We start from the raw sequence: 24,054 nt of genomic DNA, 5'->3' as shown, positions 1-24,054 counted from the left end.
ATTTCTTATGTTGAATCAAGGTCTAAGTGAGGCAGTTGGTGTAATATGGGCACACGAATGGCATTTGGCATATAAAAATGACAGCTTCCATCTCTAACTGTTTTCACTTGCACACTGAGCAGAGCTTTCCAATGTAGCACTTTAAATTATTTGGTTTAAAGGATCACTGAAACACTTCTTGAATGCATTAAGCAAACATTCTTGACTTGTTGACAGTGCTGCTGCCATGAAGATGAATGCCAAATATTATTTGGCTGCACACAGCAGGGAGCCTACAATCTTGCATAATAGATTGCTTGCTTTCTGCTGTGGCTGTCAAAACCCCCGTTTTTTGTCTGGCTAACACAGTGTTAGTGATGACATTGCGTGGAGGGCGATGGGCCATGACACCAGTCACTGGGCGTGCGCATGCATGCACACCCTTTCACATTTTCTAAGAAATGGGGAGTGGATGTTGTTAATGCATCCTGCCTGTCCTGTAACCACTTCTTAGTCATCCTTGGACACCTTTGTCAGATGCTAGCTTTGAAGGGTTACTGTAAGGGCACTGCGGAAGGAGGAAAAGAAAGAAAGGAGTGATAGGCAGGGCATTACTGTTGGTGCAGCACACCAGTTGAGGAGGAAGGGGAAAGTGAACATTACACTCATTATATCACCATTCATATACATTTCTTTAAAAAAAAAACTTCTTTGGTAATACGGTCTTTGAAAGGCATCACACTCATTCCAGGGCGTCATTCTGTCTCAAGAGGAGGTGTTTCAGGGTCCCTTCAAGACTCATGCGCTATGAATGGTACTGTGATGAACTGGGATTAAATGATAATTTGAATAAAGTAACTTTGTTATAATGTTTTCTGTACATCCTTTAAAGCTTTCTGCAGCATACTGTTAAGTAAGTTTTAAACCTGACAAGTAGTCAGGTGCTCCTCTCAGCTTCATTTTGTTAAACTTCCACAACATAAAAACATATTTTTATGTCAGTTGGACAAGAAATCAGGGTTAGTTATTGCAAGTATTGTGGAACATGATTTACCGGCACTAAATCAGTTGAAGTTCGTGTCCTTGACCTGTGTGTTCTTGATTCATTACATCTTAATTTGGCCCTGGCAAATCATGTCCATATGCTTTATGCATGCCTTGATAACATAAAATACGCTTACCCTAGCATATTTTGTTTGGTAGCTTTCTGGATTGCTTACTGTTGCTATGCAGGATTTACACAGACCATAATGTGGACCAGACACCTGAAATGGTTGACACCTGGGCAGAAGCAGTGTCCAGCGAGTATCATAATGTCAACATAACCAGTGAAGATGGTGATGCATTCTTTCCTGATGAAGAAGGCTCGCAGAAGTGGACAGCACAACGCTATTGGCATGTCATACGGCTACGTGAAGAGGCGATCCAGGTTGCCCGTACACTGTGGGCTGATTTTATCTTTGTAAGTCCTTGAAAAGATGTGCAGTAGATCCTGTGTGTGCACTCAGGAGTGCATAGAGTTCTGCAAAATTTTTTTTAATTGAGCGCATGATGTGCAGGTTACAAAATGCAGAGTAATGTGAAGGGAGACAAAACAGACGGGTGATTAAGGAATGACTGCAGAAAACTGCAGTTTAGAAAGTATATTCTAAGAATGCATTGGATTATACTCCAGTCATACCGAGCACTTTTGGTTGTGATTGAGCCCGATTGGGATTGAATTTTCCTTTGTGTGAGCTGCAGAAGGGAGCCAATCATGGTCAAGAAATTCAATCCAGATCTAGCTTGATTGTGATTGAAAGTGCACCATGTTACCAGGGTACTACATATAACTTATCAAAGTAAATTCTGTGTATTTTTTTAATTAGAATACCAATGGATCACTATGTGTACAAGTTCGCCAGAAAAACAGAAGCATAAGCTGGCAGAAAGCAGGTTGCTTTCTTACAAATGCATTGTTTCTTTTGGCATAATCTACGTAGGACGTACATCACTCTTAATTGGTTAAATTCATGTGCTGAATGTACAGCTGCAAGCATGTGTCCTTTCATTCTTTCCTTCTGGTTGTGCTGTATGCAGTGGGCTACAAACGAGGAAGCTTATTCCATGTCAAATTCCTCAGCAGCCACATGGATGCACGCATGAGTGGATTCTCTTGTTTTGTGCATGATTGCTTGCATAGAAACTTAACAAATGACTTGATGCAGCACGTCACTGACAGTTTTTTTAATGAAGTTTGTTTTTGTAACAACACTAACAGTTTTGTTTGACAGAAATTAGCTTTGTATTTTATTGCATACTGAACTTAAACGAAACATTTATCAAAGCTAAGGAATAAAGTTGCAAAGAAGGATAAATCTCCACCCTTCATAAAGGAATAAGCATGAGGCATAATTAAATATATCATGTGTTCTGTAGTCAGGTTCTGTAGTAAAAGTTGTCACATTTCCAATTCAGTATGTGCTAGTTCACTCCTGAACTGACTTGCAAGGCTGGGAAGTTGAACAATTAGAAAGTGTTGGTGTTGGCCAGTTCTTTTGGAATCAAGGAAACATGCCTGCAGCATATCAACTCATCCAACTAGGGCTGCTGTGTCCTACAGCATGAGTCACCGCAAGCATGTTTTTTTTTCTCTCTCTCTGATTTTTTTTTTCTTATGTTAGAAAGATGTCCTGCAAAGGTGTACATTGGCTGTTTGTGAACAGATCACTGTTAGCTCTTAGATGCAGCATAGCTTGTGTATGGCACACTGAAGCTGCACAGGGCTGACCAGTGAAAATTTGCACTGTAACATTTCTACATTACAGTTGACATGGTTATGATAAACCTTGTCGCCTAGCATTATGTTTCTCATGACTTACAAGCAACTGTAGCATTGATTGCCAATGGTGCACACAGTTGATAGTAGTAGTTTTGCATGGTATTCCCAAGGCTTGCTCTAAATATTTACTTTAAATACTCATACTAATAGAATACTACTAGTGGAATAATTATGACCATAATTATGACCAACATAACATGGGGCAAACATGCAGAAAGATGGAGAGACAAATGATGGTGCTTCTCGTAACTGTGCTACTGCTTATTACAAGAAAACAAACATATGTAACACAATGTTAGCATAATGAAGACACTTAGTTGCAAGTACCAGGGCCGCTTGTACCTCTGCCTTCTTGTGTTTTCATTTCTGAGAGCATTGGTTGTAGTAAACATTCAACTAGCCCAGCTTTCAGATGTTCTTCACATGGAATAGCTAGCATTACCATAGATAGCAGCTATATTGCTGAAAAAAAAAAAAAAGCCACATAGTTTATTAATGTTTCCTTATATTGAAGGGGAAAAATGCTGTTAGATTTTGGCAGTGATATGCACATTTATTTCCATTTCAGTTGTAGATGTGTTAGTGTCGGGGGTGAGTGTTGCTTACTCTGTAGGATGGTTAGCATGAATGAAAGTAGATGACGTGTGAAATTTTTTTAGCAGATGAGCACATGAGTCTGAGTAAAGGGCTTGAGTCTTCAGTTGCTTTACTGTAACCGCGCAATTGTACAATTCCTGCTTCACTTGGAGCAGAGGTGAAGAGTATTTATGTTGAGACACAGCTAGCTTTTTTTTGCAATGCATTCTATTTGATGCAGTTATGAACACACCTCTATAGTTCTGATTTCAACCTTGTGTTTTTTATGTGGATTACAAAATGCTCATGTACTTGGATTTAGGTGCACACTATAGAACCGCAGGCTGTCAAAATTAATCCTGAGCCCTACATCTCTCATAACCGCAGTGTAGCTTTGGGACATGAAGCCCTATAGACCAATAAATCTGATTTCAACCAAAAATCAATGAGAAGTGTTCTCTGGTAAAAAAAAAAAGAACACGAAAGAGTAAAAACTGAAGATATAACTTTTTAGGCACATTTCACCATTTCCTGCCAATTGGTGTGCTGTGACACAGTTAGTATGTCGTACACCTTGCATGTGAGCATGAAGAGTAAGTAATTACTTAGGCCAGTTGACTTTGAAGTATGCAGTGTAGGTGTTTGTGAATTGAGGACGAAACAAGAATGAACACTGTCTCAGTTGGTATAGTTGCGCAATGCAATGATATAGGTCTGTAAAAAATGGATAGACACAAGTGCGCATGTCTATCCTTTCTAAGTGTCCTCTGTTTTCTGTGCTGTTATGCAAATTATCTATGCTTATCATATGTGTGCAATATTATATAGATTGTTCACTGTAAGGAGCAGCTGCGGTTCTGGATATATAGCTGATAATACCAGCGTCACTGTGGTGCTATGACAGTGTATGCTTGTTTGCTTGCTTTTAAACCTGTAGTGCTACCTTCCCATTTGTATGCCATGCTCACACTTCTGTGTATTGCTATTGTGCTTTTCTTATTTTCTTTCTTTTTCTTTTGCTCCCTCCTCCTCCACTGTGATTTCACCCAAGCGCTGTGGGTAAAATGAATGAATAAGTGCACAAAAATATGTCAGATGATTTTTTTTGTACATAGTAGTTGTAGTAGTAGTAGTAGTAGTAGTAGTAGTAGTAGTAGTAGTAGTAGTAGTAGTAGTAGTAGTAGTAGTAGTAGTGTTTTAATGAAAGGGGTAAAGGAGGCGGGAAATGAAGGGCCGCAAGCATTGTAACTGTCTCACTCCTCAGTGGATACTGGAACTGTCCTGCTGCCATGAGAAAAATGCAGGTGAAGAGAAGACATAGTGGAGAGGAAAGTTGCAATAAAATATATGTAGAGAACATAGGAAAAAAGTATGTGAAAGGAGAAGAAAACTGGAAAATTGAAGGCCTGGCTACTTAGGAGTGAGGCTCTAGGCACAGAAGTTTGTAAAATGAAGATTTTACAAACTTTTGACACAGCAGTAAATGAAATAAATGAAAAAATTTTTGACACAGCAGTAAATGAAATAAATGTGTTAAAATGTGTTAAGGTCAACTGGTAATGTTTGGCACTTCAAATATGGTTTCTGCTCTGATTGTATTAACAGTTGCATCAGCGGTACTGTCATTAAAGGCTTCAAGCCTCTTTCAATTAGAATTTTTGTTTTTCTTTCAGCAGTTTTAAAACTTATTTGAGTAAATATTGCTTTGCGAAAATTTATAGACAAGGCCAACTTGTTTAATTATGGGCATTTAAAGCAGTTGTTCCCTGCTTGCCATCGTACTGTATCGACACAGTGTTAGACATGGCCCACTGCAGGCTGTTGTGCCTTGCATCAGAACCTTGAGTTGTCTCTGATTGCCATTAGGATGATGTTACCAATTACCTCTGTAAAATTTTCTAGTTGTCATAATTTTTCTTGTGGCCAGTACTGAGCATTCTTGACACTGATTTGAAGCTCCATAACTAATGCCACCAACAGGAAAGGCAGTGACTATGCCTTTTGTTGGGGGGCATACGAAATTTCATCATTGAAGCTTTTAAGAACATCAAGCCCACAGTAAAGCTGCATTCCCAAATCTTTATGCAGAGCATGCAAGTTATGTTTTGATATCAGTGCAAGGGTTTCCTGTAAATTACTGGTTCATTGCCTATAAGTAATGCCAGGGTCCTTCAATACTTTCTGTCTGGTTATGAAACTTCCGCGTAACGCTATGGGAGAGCTTCATATAGCGCCCGCAGTGGACGTGACGCTGGTGCAAATAGAAGGTGGACTGGAGCGGATGCTGGACGGACGCCACAGGTGTTCTGTGCTTATGCTCGCTATTGCGCAAGAATCGACTGCCTCTATTGGCATGTGAATATGGTCGATGCAACATGCAAATCACTGCCCTGTTTCTGTACAGTGTTCAAAAACTTAAATACAAACAATTTTGAAACAACTACAATGCCTTGTTTCATTTCCAGGTTCAACTGTGTTTGCAACAGCAGCTTAATTCATAATTCAAATTGTACACTTGGTCTACTTTGTTGTTAGGAATCGACTACAGAACAAGTTCACATAGCATTTTTATGACATTGCATGTAAAAAACCTGCATTTCAAACTAACACAGCCAACCAACTGACTCACTAACCAAACAAATAGGTAATTACTAACCAACAAAGCTAAACAACTAATTACTAAACTTTAATAATTATTATGAAATGACTCTATTATTGCTAATTATTACTAAACAAGTTACCGACTAATTACTAATTGCAAGTGAAATGCTATTTACCAACTAATTACTAAAGTAACAAAGTTAACCAACTGACTAACCAAACAAATGAGTAATTACTAAATTAATTATCAAACTAAAAACTAACTAACCTAACTTATTAATCTAACAACTACATTGACTAAACTCATTAATAAGTAATCTAATAAACTACAACAACAAAACCAACCCAACCAATAAACTATTACATAGTAATACACCACTAACTAAAGGTAACTAACAAGGCTAATTAACTAATCAAACTAACAAAGCTAATCAACTGATTAACAAAGTTGGATAACTGAAATAAAATTCATTAATGACCTACCTAACTAATGACTAAGCAAATATAATTAACTTACTAACTAATACACTTATAACTAACACACTCAACTCGATAACCAAATATAATTGACTTATCCAACTAACTGGACAAAGTGCAAATATAGACAGCCAAATGAAACAGTTTTTGCAAGGAAGGCTACTAGGGGGGAGGGGGGCAACATCAATCATAAAACAGATCCGTGTATAATTTAAACACAAACACATTGCATATTAAATTATCTTGCCAAAAGTTTCCGTTACATGTTCGCTCTACAAACATGCTGAAATAAATGTGGGACAGGCGCTTTTCCTCCTGAAAGATTTACATGATCACGCAGCCCGGCCGTCTGGCATGGCAGATTGTTCACCTTCTACTTACACCAGTGTCCCTGGTGCCACCTTCTGTCCCTATATGAAACTTTCAGAGACGTTTCATGACCAGGTGAAAAGTATTGAAGGACCCTGGTACTGCTGTTAGAAGGGCTCATTGGTTGCTGGATTCTTGATTCATGTTACCATGCAGTGCAAAATGAAACAGCGTACAAGGAGAAAGCACAGACACCTCAAACGCAGGTGTCCGATTTAATGTTGCTGGTAACATGCATTTTGAATGCTGGATCTTTACTATTCTGCCTTCAACAAGATAAAAAAAACACTCAGAATTGAATCACATTTGCATGGCAACTTGATCAAAAGTTGGAAATAGATTTTCTTGCCTGTGTAGATTATGTTGCTGAATGCCTTAGTTCAGTGCTTTCTAATGAGCAACAGCAGGGCTTTCAGGACCTGATTTTGTTGAATTGAATTAAATGGACTAATAACTGTCATTCAGCCCAGCTTTCAGGTGCCAGACATTATGCAGTAACAGTTCATGTGATGTTATTTTGAAGGAAATGTGAGTTATGCAAACCTTTGTAGTGATGCTTTTACAAAGGCACTGAATACTTTATTGCTGTAGGCAATAGAGGACATCAATTCATTGCAACCATGTTTATGAAGTCGGTCTTGGGCATTGAGTGGTGTCAAACAGCAAAAGATTATAAAGCTGTGGTGCCCTTGTTTTTATTAGCTCATTATAATTTTCAGAGACATCATTGCTTATTTTTTGAAATCCTGGTTCACAACAAGTTTTTCTTAAGCGCTGGAGTTTTTGTTGGCATTGTACGAGTGTTTCATGATCAACTCCAAGTGATAACTATAATATCAGACAGAAGAACTTGCCAGTGAGGTTAGTTTGTTCTAGTTTCCAAAATACCCACTGGTAAAGGCTTCCACTGTTATTAGTAGGAGCCACCAACTTGCTGGTTTATTATTCCTTATACTGTTTTTTTCCCCACTGCATTCTAGTTTCTTGATGGTGATGCCTTGCTGTCAAACCCCAAAACAATACAAGACCTAGTTGAGGAGAACAGGTATGTTGTATTATTGATTAGTAGTGTCGCGATAAAGAGCATACGAAGCAAGTGAAGCATCCACTTGTGCAGTAAAGGCTGTGTGGAGGTTACATAGCAAACAGTTGATTATCAAAACCACCACGATTTGTTGCTTTCGTTTGCAGATATGTGTACAAAAATATTTGCATTATATTTTTTTTTCGCTTTTTTTTCATGTTCTTTTCAAAGCAGCACAGGGGGAAAAAAAGTCAATAAAAAGATAACGCTAACTGATAATTTAGACGATATATACTGAATATAAAGAAATCTGAAATCACAGAAATACAGAAATACGTTTTCACCATGGTTTAAACTTTCCTTCAAGTTATGCTATGTAAGCGCAGGAAAAAAAGTAATGACTAACATGTGGTTTTGATAAAAACACTGAAATTAAATCAGAAATGTAGAAATTGTGCTTTTCACGTGGTTTAAACTTTCCTTCAAGTTAGACCATGTTAAAGAAATTATATATGTATCAGTATCAGTGGGAAGAAGTTAGCTGCTGTGATGCCTGTTCTAATAGTGAAGCAGCTGCTCTGCACAGCTGAAGAACAGTGCCACTCAGCTGATTAAATATTCAGCACTGAATCAGCTGAATTATGAAAAGTATGTGTTTTTACATTGTTTGATTTGGGAAGTGGAATGTGCAGTGGATGCGGATTTTGGTGATACATGTTGTCGAAGTTCTGTTTCTTTTTTCAAATTGCCCAAGCTGTTGAAAATTGGCAGATGTGAACAAAACTGAAAATTCTGTCTTTTAGTTGTACAGTGAGAGGCATTCTTTGTTGACTGCTAAAGTGAATTTTCGCGAAAGATACCATCAGGCAGAGGAATGGTATCGTATCACACAGTAAGCAAAGAGTTAAGCTTGAATAACAGTTAGGTATGGTATAGTAAAACTGTTAGGTTTTCAATATATTATTTGTTAAATCAGAAAATTTATAGGATTGTGCTTCATAAAAGTGAATTTGAAATGCATAAAAAAGTTGATTTGCTCTCATGTTTCATTAGTGGACTTGCTTCAATCAACTTCCGTTAATTTGACCCTGACAGGACTGATGGAATTCGTCGAATTATCCAGTATGTCAAATTAAATAAGAGGCAGAAAAAAATTTGCCAGAGCATACCGCTGATTTATTTGACCGTACATTTGCCAGATTCTCGTGCACACCCTAAATTAAATGTGCATCTGCCTTTTATGGGTTCAAACCAAAAAAATTTAAGAAAACAATGACTAAAAAACAGCGGTGTATTGTGTGTCATCTTCCCTTCCATTCATGTCAGTGCTTTCTCCTGTAAACATTTCTTGCTATGTGCAACCAATGAGCTTGGGCAAACAGTATTCTCAACACTAAAAGAACTAACATAGAAATGGCATCATAACTCCCAAAGTAGAAACCTAACAATTAACGGATTTTTTAGGAAAATGTAGCATGCTTCTAACTGGCAATTCCAAATCACAAAAAAATGAAAGCAGCCTTCACAGGATGGAAATTTATTTGCAGTCAATGTCCATTGTCATCACTCTCAGACAGCACTTTATTGCTGCTTATGGTCCACAAGATGTCATCCTTCATATGGTCCATTCCGAATTTGATATTCTGTGTTTATCAAACAGCCACATAACAATCTTCACTCTCACCTAGACTAACCACTTCACTAGTTACCTTATAACACCTGCAATTCTCCGCAATGTCAAAAACTTGTGATGCGACTTTTTCCACTAGCTTAGCAAGTAAAATAACTTATCTTTTGAATGAGCTCTTGTACCAAAGACTGAAAGTGGTGTGTTGTTGCCATCTTGTGATGGAAACGGTGATGACGGTAGGCCGACTCTGATGGTAGGCTGTTGCGAATGTGGTTTTGGTTTTGTATTCAATTGCACTGGCAGGAAATGTTCTCACAAGTCTTCCTAGGGCAGGCAGAAAATAGGTATTTACGGCTGGAGATGATGTCTGTTCAACCCATTTACTGTCTCCTAGCACCGCCAAGACAGATATTGCAGCCATTGGTGTCACGAATGGGGTCAGGTGCATTTGTGCCGACCAGTCAAGTTTGAATTATTTCAGCAATGGCCAATTTCAGGATCAAAATAACGAAAGTTATGGCTCATAGAAGTGTATAGGTGCTGGTCAAGACCTTTGGTCAGGATCAAAATAACCGAAAAATTGAATTGGCCGGAGTTGAATTGATGAAAGCCTACTGTATTTCTGTAATTAACACTTGAGTGTTGCAGCTAACAATACTTCTTGCTTTACCTTGATCAGAGTATGTTTTCTTCATTGTAGCACCTGTTTGTGCTTTTTAATTTAATGCACAGTGAGTGTTACAAAAGTGGTGAGGTTATAAGCTTCGTCTAATGTAAATATTGAACCTTTGGCTCTTATATTGGCTTGGGCTAAATTGGCCATTAGGTATTGATGCTAATTAAACTAACCCAATAACATTTCATAAGTCACTGTAATTGTAAAGAGACAGTTTTTGATTGAGCATGACTTCCTTGATTTTCTGCAGGAACATTCACATGTGAGATTTTATTGCAGTGTATCTTTTTGCTGAAGGACTTGCTACACGTACGAACCATGGATGTGGCTATAACATAGTGGACCTTCCAGAGTGTGACCTCTTGAATATGTTCAGAGAGTAGCTGTTGTGCCTGATTGCAGCAGTGACAGTGGCCACTTTATTTATTTATTTATTTTGCTCTGCACAAATATTTCTGACATATTTTTTTTCTTATCCTAATCAGTTAAAAAGCTGTCCCATATTGCTAAACTACCTTTAAACAGAAGCTTTAAGGTACAAATGCTACAGATGTTTCCTGTTATTGTTATCATTTCTTAGTATTTGTACTGCTTATCTTAGTAATATAGGGGGGCCAAGTGCTTGATTAGGTTGTAATCATCACTGAATTTTGCCACGTACAGAACTATCATTGCTCCAATGCTGGACTCCCGCAGTGCATACTCAAATTTCTGGTGTGGCATGAATGAAAAGGTATGTCCACGTGACTGATTTTTTTTTCTTGCTTGTGTTGTTGCTCAGTAAAACTTATAGTATAACTTCTGCTTTGGTAGACACTTTGCCCAGTCCCAATGAGTTTACCATAATGGGGTTGAATGGAAATGAAAATGGAAATGAAATGCAAGCAGAAAAAATGCAAAGTAGGCCATCACTTATGCTTAATTACTTGAAGTTGTGATGTGTGGTTGTGGCACAACTAGGTACTGATTTACTCAAACCCCTAACCTAGGCATTTCTAAATTAGTCAGGCTTGTTTCACACACACTTGCAAATGTGTTGCATTTTCAAGTTTGATTCCTCATGTTTCCATTCATTTGAATGTGATAGTACATACAAAACTGCTATATGCAGGACTGTGGCTAAAGTTAACCTGTTACTGCCTTTGGGGCAGACCTCCACTTTAGGGGAGAGAACTTAAGCACAAATGCATGGTACTTTGTTCCATTCAGGGATACTACGAGCGCACAGATGAGTACATGCCAATACTTGAGAAAGAAAAGGTTGGTGTTTTTCCTGTGGTGATGGTCCATTCTGCGACGCTGATAAACCTGAACCACGCTGACTCCCGCAAGTTGACTTATCACCCAGAAAAGCTAGAAGGCTACACGGGACCAATTGATGATGTTATCACCTTTGCACACTCAGCCAAATTTGCAGGTAAGGCCCATAAGCAGAGCATGGTGAACTTGTGTTGGTCTAAAACATATTTAGCCACTGAAGTGATTGACAGCCTAGACGAAGAAAGTGGAATATGTGCTATATAGTGAACTGAGTCTGTGTGGTTCAAAAAGAGCTATCACATAGCTAGCTTGTGGTATGTCAGGAAATCTGCCAGCAATGATTAGGTGCATAAACTTATGCAAGTATCTTTTTGAGTGGCACAGCCATTATACTCCACATTCTTCTACAGAAGTGAGCTGCCAGGCATTTTTTATTCATTATATTATTTGAAGTTCGCCCAAAAAAGAACAGCCTTTGTTTTAAAACACTTTATGCATAATGAATTTTTCACTGTCCATGTATGTAGTTTATTCAATATGTCATTTGCTGATGCAATGATATCCCTGGAATTCCCCTGAAAAAAAAGAAAAGAAACAAAAGCAAGCTCACGCTGCCTGCATAAATTACATAGTCTGCTGACCTGTATACTCTGACAATGGCATTTATAAACATATGAAATAAAAGCAGACCGAGTATACTGCCGCGAGAAACGCCATACTGATTTCTTCTTCCTTTTCTTTAGCATATATAATTGCTTTTTATTGCAATAGAAATTATACAAATGCTCATTTGCGCTGGCGCCAGCACCACTGATGGCGTTGTCATGCTGTCATGGTATCGATGTGCATGATGGGCAGTGCAGAGATGGGCAGTGCGTTTGGATGCAAAAATGAGGAGGCCAAGTGGGTGTATCTTTATGCTCCACCCAATCGACACTGCAGCAGAGCTAGGGAAGCGTGGCGCCTCCCACTGCTGGCATGTGCGTTGTGTGCACAAACAGTAGTGTTCCTGCTGAGCAGCTGCATGCGTATATCACACCGTGACGCATAAAGTTGTCCTAGCAGAGTGGACAACTCTTCAAGCTATAAATGCTGGCGTGTTTCTTTTGGTCTTGTCTTGTATGCCAGTGAGGTGTGATGCCTGCAATGCCACTGGTGGCCCCTCTCATCATGCTGGTATTGTGAGGTGCCGAGACACTGCTGGGGCACTGTTTCTTCTGTCCAGCAGCAGTTGCTTTGGATGCTGCATCGTGCCAGCATGTTGCACTCACATATAGTTAGAACACTGTCCGAGGAGTTCAAGCACAACAAACATTGCTTTCACTGCGAGTGCGCCGCCCTTCGGGCAAAACTGCCCGTTTCTTTATAGACACACATTGGTTAACAATCAGTCAAATAATTCTGTACCGAGTCCAAAACAACACTACAAATTCCATAGGAATATAACTTTTGTAATGATATTACATCGTTATTAGTGTAGTATATATATGGTGAAAAAAGCAGGAAATTGGGCAAGTTGTCCTTGTTTTGTGGTTGGGGCAGTGCAAGAAATGGAGATCAAATATTTGGCAGTTTCAGCCCCAAGGACGAAGCACAGGAATTTATAGCTACGGCTTAACATTGGGCTCGAGCTCGTCAGACGGTGTTACAATACGTAAAGCCGGCATGCTGCCATGATGCAGCATGCGAGGCAACTGCTGCTGTGCAGCAAGAACAGCTCCCTGGCAGCTACCAGGCATCTCAATGCTGCCATGGTAAGCAGCATTGCACCTCGATGGTGCATGAGATAAGACTGACAAAAACTGTTGATGTTTGTTCCTGAGCAGGAATGCTAGTGTTTGGCAATAAAAGGCAGAATGCTGCCCTAGCTCCACTGCAAAGCTGATTGAGCATAGCTTGAAGGTATGTTCACTTGTCTTCATAGTTTTTGCAGCCAAATTCGCTGTATGTCTCTTGCGTCTCTGGGGATATTCTAACCCTCCATATGCTGTGTGTATACCATGATACCATGGTGGTAGCGACGTGTATGCATGTCATATGTCCATGTAATTTCTATCACAATGAAATGTCAGCTCTATGTTTGTTGTCTTGCTTTATTTGGCACTATTTCCTGCACTGCCCCATACCGCATTCTTCAACATCACTTTCCTGCCCATTTATCTCTAGGGTTAAGCCAATTGGTTGTGGTTAAAGATGGGGGTGTGAGGTGCGTGGAATAAAATGTAAAAAGGTATACTTCAAACCATAGTTGCCCTTTTGTCGACTGATGGCTAATGATATCAGCATCCTTTATGCCAGCAGTGGCACAATGAAACTTATTATGAAATTAATCTATATTAAAAGGCAGGTAAAGTTTATCGATGTTACATTAATGAAGACCGAGCATAGTGAGGCTTCTTGAGTGCCTCGCAACTGTCAGATATTTTTACAAAGGCCTTGTGAAATCGCACAACTCTGCTTCAGCATAGAAATTTCTACTATTTGTTGCTGTGTTAATCTAACCTTTCCCATTCACCTGCAGCTGTTGAGATGTTCATTAGCAACAAGGACCAGTATGGCCATATTCTGGCTCCCACCGAGTCGCCGGCACGCGAGGCAGAGGAACTGTTGAACCTCAAGCTGGATGTCACAGGTTTGTTTGCAAATTTATTTATTTATTTATTTATCTCTTTAACTCTGGTGTTTTATTTTATAGTAAAACATGGATGTTACCTAAACCTTGCTTCAAGAAGATTGCATAGTGGTAGCAACCGTATCATAAGTATCATTTGGTCAAAGCAGTTTGTACTTGCTCCGAATCGGGTGTCTAAAATATGGGCAGGCTTTCACACTTGCTTGGTGTCTGAACCTCGTGGCAAGAGAGCCATCGCTTCATGCTGTTTTGAAAAATGTCTAGCCACTGAGGTGCTAGCTTACATTGGCATGTCCACATGTGCACAGTGCCATAAATTTAATGGTTACCTTAGAACTTAATTTGTAATTGTCAGCCGTAATCTTCTAGTAGCTTATCTTGAGCAGAGAATAATATTGATGCGTAGTTTTCGAGAATTGTGCACAAATTGGGGGGGGGGGGGGGTGATTATCACTATTCTATGGAGCTAAGGCAGTGGCGTAATCGCCAAGGTGGCAGTTTCAGGGAGTCTGTAATCCATGCTGCTTTATGAATGATTATTATCAGCATTAATTTTGTACTTGCTGCTGCTTTATTTGTGCTCATATTTTGCAACAAGGTCATGTTTTTCGACCTACTTCATTTGGTAGAGCACACTGTATTTTTATTTTCCTGCTTTGTCTTAGCACCATTGTATGTGCACTTCACCACCAGAGAAGTGAACTGCTGCAGAAATATAAGCTAGTTCTGCTACCTGTCAGAAACTAAAAATCTGAACGAACCAGGCAAGCTAAGATGCCAGGTGTTTTATTGAATGATGCAGACCAGGAAATTCAACCTTATTGAAAAATTTTAGTGAAAATAAGGCAGTGGTCAGGGCAAGATCTTTTAAAACTCTGAGCATAAGAAGGCAGGTCACTTCCTTTATTTATCCATGTCTAGTGTGTGCAAAGTTTGTCATCAGTGTTTATATCTGTGACCTGCAGGGCACTTGATATGCGCACAAGATGCGAGTGTTGACTCTCTGTTGCGTTGAAATAAAATGAATGGACCTAATAGTAGGCACCATGGCTACAGGTCATTTAGAAGGAATTATCTTTTAAGCTTCAGCTCACGTGAGCTTGTGATTAGTTTCATGAAGTAGTTGCTCATTCTTTCGTACATGTAAGTTATGCTTTGTCATGCTTGTGCAAGATCCTGTGGGATAGTTTATGGGAATGGCAATTTTTGCTATGGTTCAGTTGACTGAAACTGAACCTTTTTGCAAACTTGATGTAATAATACTGTCACACATGAGTGACGAATGCAGACAGACAGCGGGAAGCGAAGAACTTCAAAGGTAGAAGCTTTATTGGATAAGATTGTGCCTTCAAAGAAAAGTGCAACTTAGCAGCAACAATGGCAATGCTGACAGCACAATCAATGGCCATCGAATTAAATGGATCAGTTAACAGTTGTAGAGATAAGTTTGCGGCTCACCCTATGAGTGACGGTCGGGAAAGGACACTCCTCCACTCCACAACCCACAAAAATGTTATGGCAGGGTTGTCGACTTTCCGACATGGTGCATAGAAGGCTCTGGAAACAGATTACCAACAAACATGAGTTTATTAACCCAAGATACATGGCTCATATAGTGCAACAGTCATGGCACTTGCGGGCAAAGGCTAACTGCAAGACCAATTGAGTATGCGCGCCCGCTGCACTAGGGCTAACCGGATAGCAGTCCACAAAGTGCACGAATGAGAAGTCACAGGAGCAAAGGTTCCACGTAACCAACTCGTTGCGGGCCTTTGAGCATCTGCGATGGCAATGAAGTGCTCAGCGGAAAACAGCTCGAATGGAGAGGGTGCCCGGGGCCTGCCACTTGGGAAGCCAATCAGGGCGTGTCCCGGTGACCTATGCTCGTGCAGTGACTCGACGCCGGGAGGGAGAAGCACAGTTTGTGTGGGAAATTAGTTCCGGTGCTCTACCTGTAACTGCCATGTTGCCACTGGGACAGCGGTTCCTGGAGATTGAGCTAAGCACAATGCCCAAGCTTGGGGACAAGTCACGGGAAGGTGCTTCGATCCCCACACAGTCAACTCAACTTTCTCTTACTGGGCATCATTTTGCATTCTGGAACAATCAATGGGCTGGCTGCAATTTGAGCGTGGGCTCCATGCATTGCATATACATAAGTATGGGCCCATCATGCTAGCTACTACACTCATGACGTAGTAGTAATGTGAGGTGACAAATAACATGCTGAAGCCAACAAGAAGTAAGGCACCTCAAACAAAGAACACATGGCAATGTATCACTGCATGACACTGTGTGCTGCCAAATTGTAAAGTGATTCATATTTAGTCAAGTCAAATGAATCTTTGTAACATATGCACGGTGAGATATGAAGGACAGCTATGTACACCAGGGCGTTGAAACCAAATGTTTCTCATTGTGGTTTTAGTTTCATTCCACTTAAAAAAGTTCCATTTCGGTTCTGCTCCAGAAAGAAAAAAGATGATCCGGAAAGGTTCATTATGGTTTTTGTTCGCATACAAAAAATTTCAGATCAAAGTAACAAAAAAACATAGCATTAATTTTTCTAAATAAATGAATTATGAGTTCTGAGGTCATGTTCAGTGCCTTAAGGCACCAAGCATGATCTCAGAAACAACACGCCATCGAGTATACTCACTGAAATGTGAGACCACTGTTCTGATAAAGCCAACTTAAACGAACATAAACAAATGCTAAAACATCGGTAACAAAGCGTTGTACCCATAGAAAATGAAACGATACGCTCTTCTGCATGCAAGCCCTGAATTTTGCTATCATGCCAATATGCCAGTGCACCGAGCTACAGGCTTAGATTAGTGGAGTACTCGACCAGTTATCGCTCACACTATTACTGCCTGAGATATGCACTAATGCTGACGTTGCCAGATGTCGGTTGTTTCGGATTGTCAACTTTCCCGATGAACTAAAAACCAATAAAACATATTTTGGTTTCATTCCGAAACAAAATAATAAATAAGATTTTGGTTATGTTTTTGTTCCGGTCAAAAAAAAAAATATATTTTTTCATTTTTGGTTTTATTCCATTTCGACACACTGATGTACACTGCTGCACTTGAGTAGCAAGATTCTTGTTACTTTTTCTGTACTGTACAGGAATTTACATACCAGCAGCTAGAATGGCCAGCAAAGAGTAGCTTTTCCTGCTTGAGGGTTATAAAATTGAAGATGGGCTCGTGTAGTTCCTTATTCTGAACATCTACAGGCAAGGACAACAGAAAGGGGCTTTGACAGAAAGGGAACTGGAATTAATGGTTGGTGTTCTTTATAATATTACTTCAGACACAGGTAAAAGCTGACGTCACAAAGGGGTTGTGGCTTTTTCAGGAGTTTATTTTGTTGCTTTATAAGATAACTTCATAAGTCTGAGCTGATGCCTGTAATATAGCAGATCCTTTCTAGGCTTTCAGCAGTGATGTCACTGCCTTGCCGAGGACCACGATAAGTTCCCATTCTGTGATGCAAGGTCCAAAATTGGCATACATCTGTGAAAAAACCAAAACAAAACAAATAAAAAAAGTGAAGAGCAGCATGCTTAAGATAAAACAGTGATATTATACGAGGAGCCTAGTATCACTTGACAGGTAGCTGTACCTTAGAATTTCTGAAGCTCGAATGGTTTTGAAACTTCTTGAATGTGGGAAATAATGCTGACCCCTTATCGCAGTCTTCAACACCTGATGCCAATGTTACTGCTTGCCCTGTGATCAGCATGGGACCTACAAACTAATTCAAAGGTAGCATAGTGAGCTCATCAGCATTGACATTACTTCACAGTAAGCGGTGACATTTAACATCATAACATCATAGGCAACATATGTGTCTTTGCTAAAGCTGGCACTGTTTTCCCTGCCGTCTTGCAATGCAATGGTTTGCAGAGCTTGGCTGGACCCCTTTGTGCCTCTTACCTTTGTGCACCGAAAAGTAAATCAACAGTGAGGAAATGTTGTGTGCTGTCTTTGCTGCTGTGGTTGCCATATGCTGTGCAGCTCTGCTTAAATACTGATGCAGCCAGTGCAATTGCTTGCCCTTTCCTACAGCCCTTTGATGTAGCAAGCATTTTCTGTTGAGTGAAATGTGCACCACAGAAATAAATGATAGCATTTGGTAAGATTCCTTTCATTAAGGCACAGAAGTACAGTCGCGTATAGAAGCACATGACCAAGCACATAGTACAGAACAATGCGAGTTCCTCAACCTGTGTTTCCTTCTGCGAGTTTTCTCTGGAACTCTGCAAAATGTCATTTAGCAAGCACCACCTTGCCAACAACACGTCCGGATTCCTTTCATATCTCGAGGGGTAGAAGCCAAAGAGAGTGAAATAGTGCAGAATGCAAATAGTGCAGATGTGCATCTTCCAATATAGTGGGAATGATGAGAGAAGAGACAGATCTTGCAGGTAGTGAAGGCTAACTTAAAAACAAAGGTTACGGCACTAAGTAGACGAGGACGAAGCGAGACACAAATGACACATACGGGCAACAACTTCATACTGTTTACTTACCAGAACCCATGCAAATTTATACAAGAAACCAAAGTGAAAAGTAATCACTGTAGAGGTAGGCAGGAGTGATGGGAATTAACACTGCTCATAGGCCAGTGATCTGTACTGAATTATCATGGCAGGTACATATGAGCGTGCGTGCATTACAGGCGTAATCTGAGCATCCAACCAAATGTGGCAGCTGCTCATTCTAAACTTAGCGGCGATTACAGGCTATCATTTATGAATGACATTTCTTTGTCACTTAATGCTACTGATGGCGTGCTAGTGCACTTATTTCCTGCTCTTTTATGAAGAAATCCTCGATTATTTATGAATGTCATTCATAAATGATCACCAGCCTACGAGCAACGTTAATTCCTATCGCCCCTGCCTATCTCTACTGTGATTACTTTTCACTTTGGTTTTTTGTATAAATTTGCGTGGATTCTGGTAAATAAACAGTTAGAAGTTGGTGCTCGTATGTGTCGTTTGTGTCTCACTTCGTCCTCGTCTGCTTAGCGCCATAACTTTTGTTTTTAAGTCATGAACCCACTAGCTCAGCAGCAAGTTTTGGTGAAGGCCAACATTTGTTTGTTGATAATTCCACTGATACTGTATATGCTTCTTAAGAATCCTTGTTAGAGATAATTTGGGAGAGAGCCTCTTCACTGTCAAAGATATTATGGAACTGTGTGAAGATGTTTCATAAGGCTGCTTGGGTACTCAGATGGCATTTATTTGACTCTAGCAGATGCCCTCTGAATCCAGCTGCATATGTTTTCAAGTTTCATGTGTGTATACGTAGCGAAAGATCAAGAATGGTGTTGTGAGTTCGTTGTTCCTGTGACAATAAAGCGCCTTGATCATAAACCTCTAGCTATATCCGAAAAAGCTACAAAGGAGCTTTATTCTGTATGAACAATGTTGTAGCAAAAGTATAGCATGCATGCATCGGCATTATTGAAGCAAAAACATCAAATGGCCCATTGAGCGAAAAAAAAGCGGCATCTGTTGTCTGGAGCAGCAAAACGGCACATAAATTCTGATTGACTGCGACGCCATGTCACATGCGCGAGACGGAGCAGAGTGGGCGAAAGGGAACACCTGCTGCCGCACTGGCGTGCCATGTGTTGTGTGAGGGCATCACTGCCACGCCACGTCACCCTTGCTCTCGGAAGCCTGTGTTATCCACACATTCCTTGTCTGTGCAAGCTCTCACCTGCGTTCTAACCTTGCCTCAGTAATTGCTATAAATAGATGAATGTACAGAAAAAAAAAACAATAAATTTGAAAGAAAGAATGTTGACAGTAGTGAGTTTTGAACCTATGACCCCACGCTCCTGAGTGTGTTACCTACTGGGCTAAACAAGTGCCTTCTAGATAGCAGGCCTGTGTATGCTGCTGTGTGACATCATGCTACTTGGACCAAAATTTCCACTGCCAAGGCCAGCGTGATGAAAGTTAGGACGTCAAGATCACTGCAGCTTACTTGGAAGTGTATTAGATTCTATGGCAGTTGCACAAGATAGCATGACATCGCAGATTGAAGTGCACCGGCCTTGTGCTATCTAGGAGGCATTATCAAAGCCTCTCAATGCGCTTCTTGCCCACGACGAGTTCATAACTCGAAGGACCGCTCAGTGGTGTTCAATCGGATATTAATGCTTTCGCATTCATAACTCATAAGAAGTGCTTAGGTGTTCTCCTCAGACTTTTTTTGGAAGCCTACTTGCTTCATGAATGTCATCACAGTGCTGCAGATTCACAGATGTTCGCACCATGTGAAATGGACTTAACATATTTGTTTGCCTTGTGCAACTTAGTGGCAAGCATAAACAAGAGGTTTAACATACTATTGAGAGACCTTAGAATCGAAATAAAATGCCCGTTTTGTGAGTCATGCTTTGTGGAAGCAATTCTTGTGAGCCCAGGAAACATATGCTGTAAAATATATCCTGGGAAATACTGGGAACATATTCCACAAACACAAAAATTTTTATTCATATATTTTTGTGCTCCAAATGTTCTTTCTCTGAAGAATTTTACATTATTGCTTGATTTTTATGGTATGTGGAAAGTAAGCTGACTTTGTGGCGTTTTTCTTCCCTAGCAGGCCCATATTCGAAAGTTATTTTGTGTAAGCGAGCTTTTTCGTTGGATAGTGGCAGCAGGTGCACCCTCCACTTCTGATAGAAATCGCTGTCGCAGTGAGACAATTGCTGTGGTAGTGGCGGTGTCATGGAATGCACTTACGTGTTGCATATTCGAATGGTCATTTCAAAGCACTCCAGCAAAAGCTATGAAAGAAAGTTTTGAAGCCGTACTGCAAGAATAGGCTGGTCTAGTAACGATAACCTCACCATGCTCACACTAAACCTCAATTACTGCATTAGGCAAACTTTCTTGCCTTGCCTGATCACTGAGAAGCGACGATGTAAGGGCGGGGGAAAAAGAAAGGGAACATTGAGGAAAAAAACATTTTATTTTTTATTTTTTCAGTACAGAGAAAGTGGAAAAAACCCCCATTAAAATGTCCACATACAGTTATACTTGCCATTGTCTGCTGTGCAGCATACGATTCTGTACGTGATGACAATGGCAAGAAAACGGCAGCACGGTTTTCAAGTGTCTTCATTATATGCTTTCTGTTTTGTTTTTGAAAACATAACATAGCTTTCAAATATAGGGGAATACAGGATGCTCTCTAGGTTTTGGTCCAAGGTACATCTGGGAGTCTGCGAAGCACGTAGAACCGTCAACCTGGTGGCTATGCCTTCGTACTAATAATAGCTGCTGAAATCTATAGCTTCCAGGCTGCTGCAGATATCTTCGTCATCTGACCGTTGTAAACAGAACTGGTCTTTGTTTGGAAATGTTCATAAAAAGCTTCACAACAGGCTCACAAATAAACATGTTTGAGAACTTGTGTACATACAATCAAATCAGAATGCGAAAGCACCCATGATCGATTCTAATGCAAGTGTGTCCAGCAAGAGTAACTCGGACACTGAGTGACCTTTTTCTCAGTTATCAGATTAGCAATCGTTCATAGAGGTAGTGACACAAGGCTTTCATTCTATTCTCTTCGCGTTCCTTGCATAATTATTGCATGTCATTATCATTAGCCTATTTTTATGTCCACTGCAGGATGAAGGTCTCTCTCAGCAATCTCCGATTATGTCTGTCTTGCGGTAGCTGATTCCAACTTGCATCTGCAGTTTTCCTAATTACATCACCCCACCTAATTTTCTGCCTTCCTCGACTACGTTTTTCTTCTCTTGGCACCCATTCTGTAACTCGAATGGTCCGCCAGTTATCTTCCCTACGCATTACATAGGCTGCCCAGCACCATTTTTTTCTCTTAATGTCAATTAGAATATTGGTTATCCACATTTGCTCTCTGATCTGCACCACTCTCTTCCTATCTCTTAACATCACACCTAAAAGGTTTCGTTCCATCACTCTTTGCGCGGTCCTTAACTTTTTCTCGAGCTTCTTTGTCAACCTCCAAGTTACTGCCTCATATGTTAGCACCATTAGAATACAATTATTGTGCATTTTTCTTTTCAGTGATAGTGTTAAGCTCCCAGTCAGGATTTGGTAATGCCTGCCGTATGCACTCCAACCCATTTTTATTCTGTATATGTCCTTTTCGCAATCAAAGATGAAGGAGATATGCTTCAAAAGCTTGCGGCCCTCTATGCTCAATGCCTCACAACTTCAAGTGTACCAGAGAGCTAGAAGGATGCAAACGTTATAATAATCTAAAAGAAGGGAGACCTAAAAGAACTGAAGAACTGTAAGCCCATTAGCTTGTTTTCAGTATTGTATAAAATATTCAAGATAATTTCCAATAGAACCAGGGCAACACTTGACTTCAATAGATAAACAAGAGAACAGACTGGCTTCAGGAAAGGATATTGTACAATGGATCACGTCCATGTCATCAATCATGTAATTGAGAAATCTGTGGGGTACAATCACCCTCTCTATATGGCTTTCACAGATTATGAAAAGGCATTTGATTCGGTTGAGATATACCAGCAGTCATGGAGGAGTTGCATAATCAAGAAGCACAGGAGGTATACATGAATATCTTGGGGAAATATCTACAAAGATTCCACAGCTATATTGATTCTCCACAAGAAAAATGGAAAAATACTTACCAAGAAAGGGGTCAAGCAAGGAGACACAGACTCTCCAATGCTATTCACTGCATGCTTAGAAGTATTCAAGCTATTAGACTGGGAAGGCTTAGGAGTGAGGATCAATGGCGGATGTCTCAACAACCTTCCATTTGCAGACAACATTGTCCTAATCATTGCGTGTATTTAAGGATAGTTATATTTTATTGCTGGAGTAATAAATACCGTAGACTTCTGTTAGTTTGACTCTGGCTAATTCGATTGTGCGGTTAATTTGAGCCCGGCCAGTGCCCATGCATCTTTATGGGCCCCAGCTTTCGTTATTTCGATCCTAAAGTTGGCCTTCGCCGGATAATTCAAACGTGACCAGTCAGCATACACGCGCCTGACCGTATGGTGACCCCAACAGCGACACCTTTAGTGGCAGCGTTTCTCTCGGCGGAGTTTGGGGGACAGTGAATGCGTTGAACACATGTCACCTCCCTTCGAAAACGCCTATTTTCTGCCTGCCCTAGGAAGATTTTCAAGCAATAACCGTAGCCCACAATATCTGATTTAGGTATTTACCCAATTCTAATACGTGTCTTTCTTTCTTTATTTTTTTTTTGGGGGGGGGGGGGGAAATTGGGCCATAAATTGCCAGCGCGGTGCAGTCGGACACGATACCAGTTCGTGGCGCTCGTATGCTTTACCGCACAACACAAATATGTTGCGGTGAAGCTAACTTAAAAATAAAAAGTTCTGCGGCGAAGCTGATTTTAGAAACATCGGTCATTATTGTGCAAGTCGCTTTAGACTCCTACCCATTTTTGTTGCTAAAATGTCGGGTGCGCGTTAGGTTTCTACTTTGTTTAGAAGCTTTAATGTCATTGCTACATTATTTTTTTTTGTCTAGGACCCATAGAAGGAGGGCGCGCGTTTGATTCCGAGGTGTGTTAGAATCTGAAAAATACTGCAGCTAAATGAATCAGGCAGTGTGTTCTAACGTTTTTTTGCTGCATTTTATTTAATTCCACCCGCCAGAAAATTCGATTAGTTTCGTAGGTCCCGTCGAGGCCGAATTAAGGGAAGTCGACTGCATAAGCTATTTTTACAGATTTTTTTCTCAAGATTTCCAAATTTTATTTAAAGAAGAGACAGGAAAAATGTCTTTCTTTACTCCTGCTCAAAATTTCTGGAAATGTTGTATCTCTAGAAGCAACAAGTTGAATATGTCAATAGGAGAACATTTGTGAATCCATGGCCAAGTTTCTACAACCAGGGCACGAAACATGTCCTGGTTGTGCCCCTCCCCCCCTTTTTTTTCAGCGTTTAATTTTTGCCCGCTTCTCTCTGTATT

The 24,054-nt window shown here is 40.2% G+C and overlaps 1 protein-coding gene across 4 annotated transcripts in view; it reads left to right on the top strand.

Annotated features, from left to right (window-relative positions):
* The window catches only part of LOC126547435 (glycosyltransferase 25 family member-like), a 361,867-nt gene that overhangs the window by 15,022 nt on the left and 322,791 nt on the right, over positions 1-24,054 (top strand). For all 4 annotated transcript variants that reach the window (XM_050195438.3, XM_055063007.2, XM_055063006.2 and 1 more), the window contains exons 2-6: positions 1,213-1,441; positions 7,804-7,868; positions 10,817-10,886; positions 11,363-11,570; positions 13,935-14,045. In XM_050195438.3, coding sequence (XP_050051395.1) covers positions 1,213-1,441; positions 7,804-7,868; positions 10,817-10,886; positions 11,363-11,570; positions 13,935-14,045 — 683 coding nt within the window. The remainder of the gene's footprint in view (positions 1-1,212; positions 1,442-7,803; positions 7,869-10,816; positions 10,887-11,362; positions 11,571-13,934; positions 14,046-24,054) is intronic.

Source organism: Dermacentor andersoni, chromosome 1, assembly GCF_023375885.2.
Source record: "Dermacentor andersoni chromosome 1, qqDerAnde1_hic_scaffold, whole genome shotgun sequence".
Lineage (NCBI taxonomy): Eukaryota > Metazoa > Arthropoda > Arachnida > Ixodida > Ixodidae > Dermacentor > Dermacentor andersoni.
This window is presented reverse-complemented; position numbering and strand designations above follow the sequence as displayed.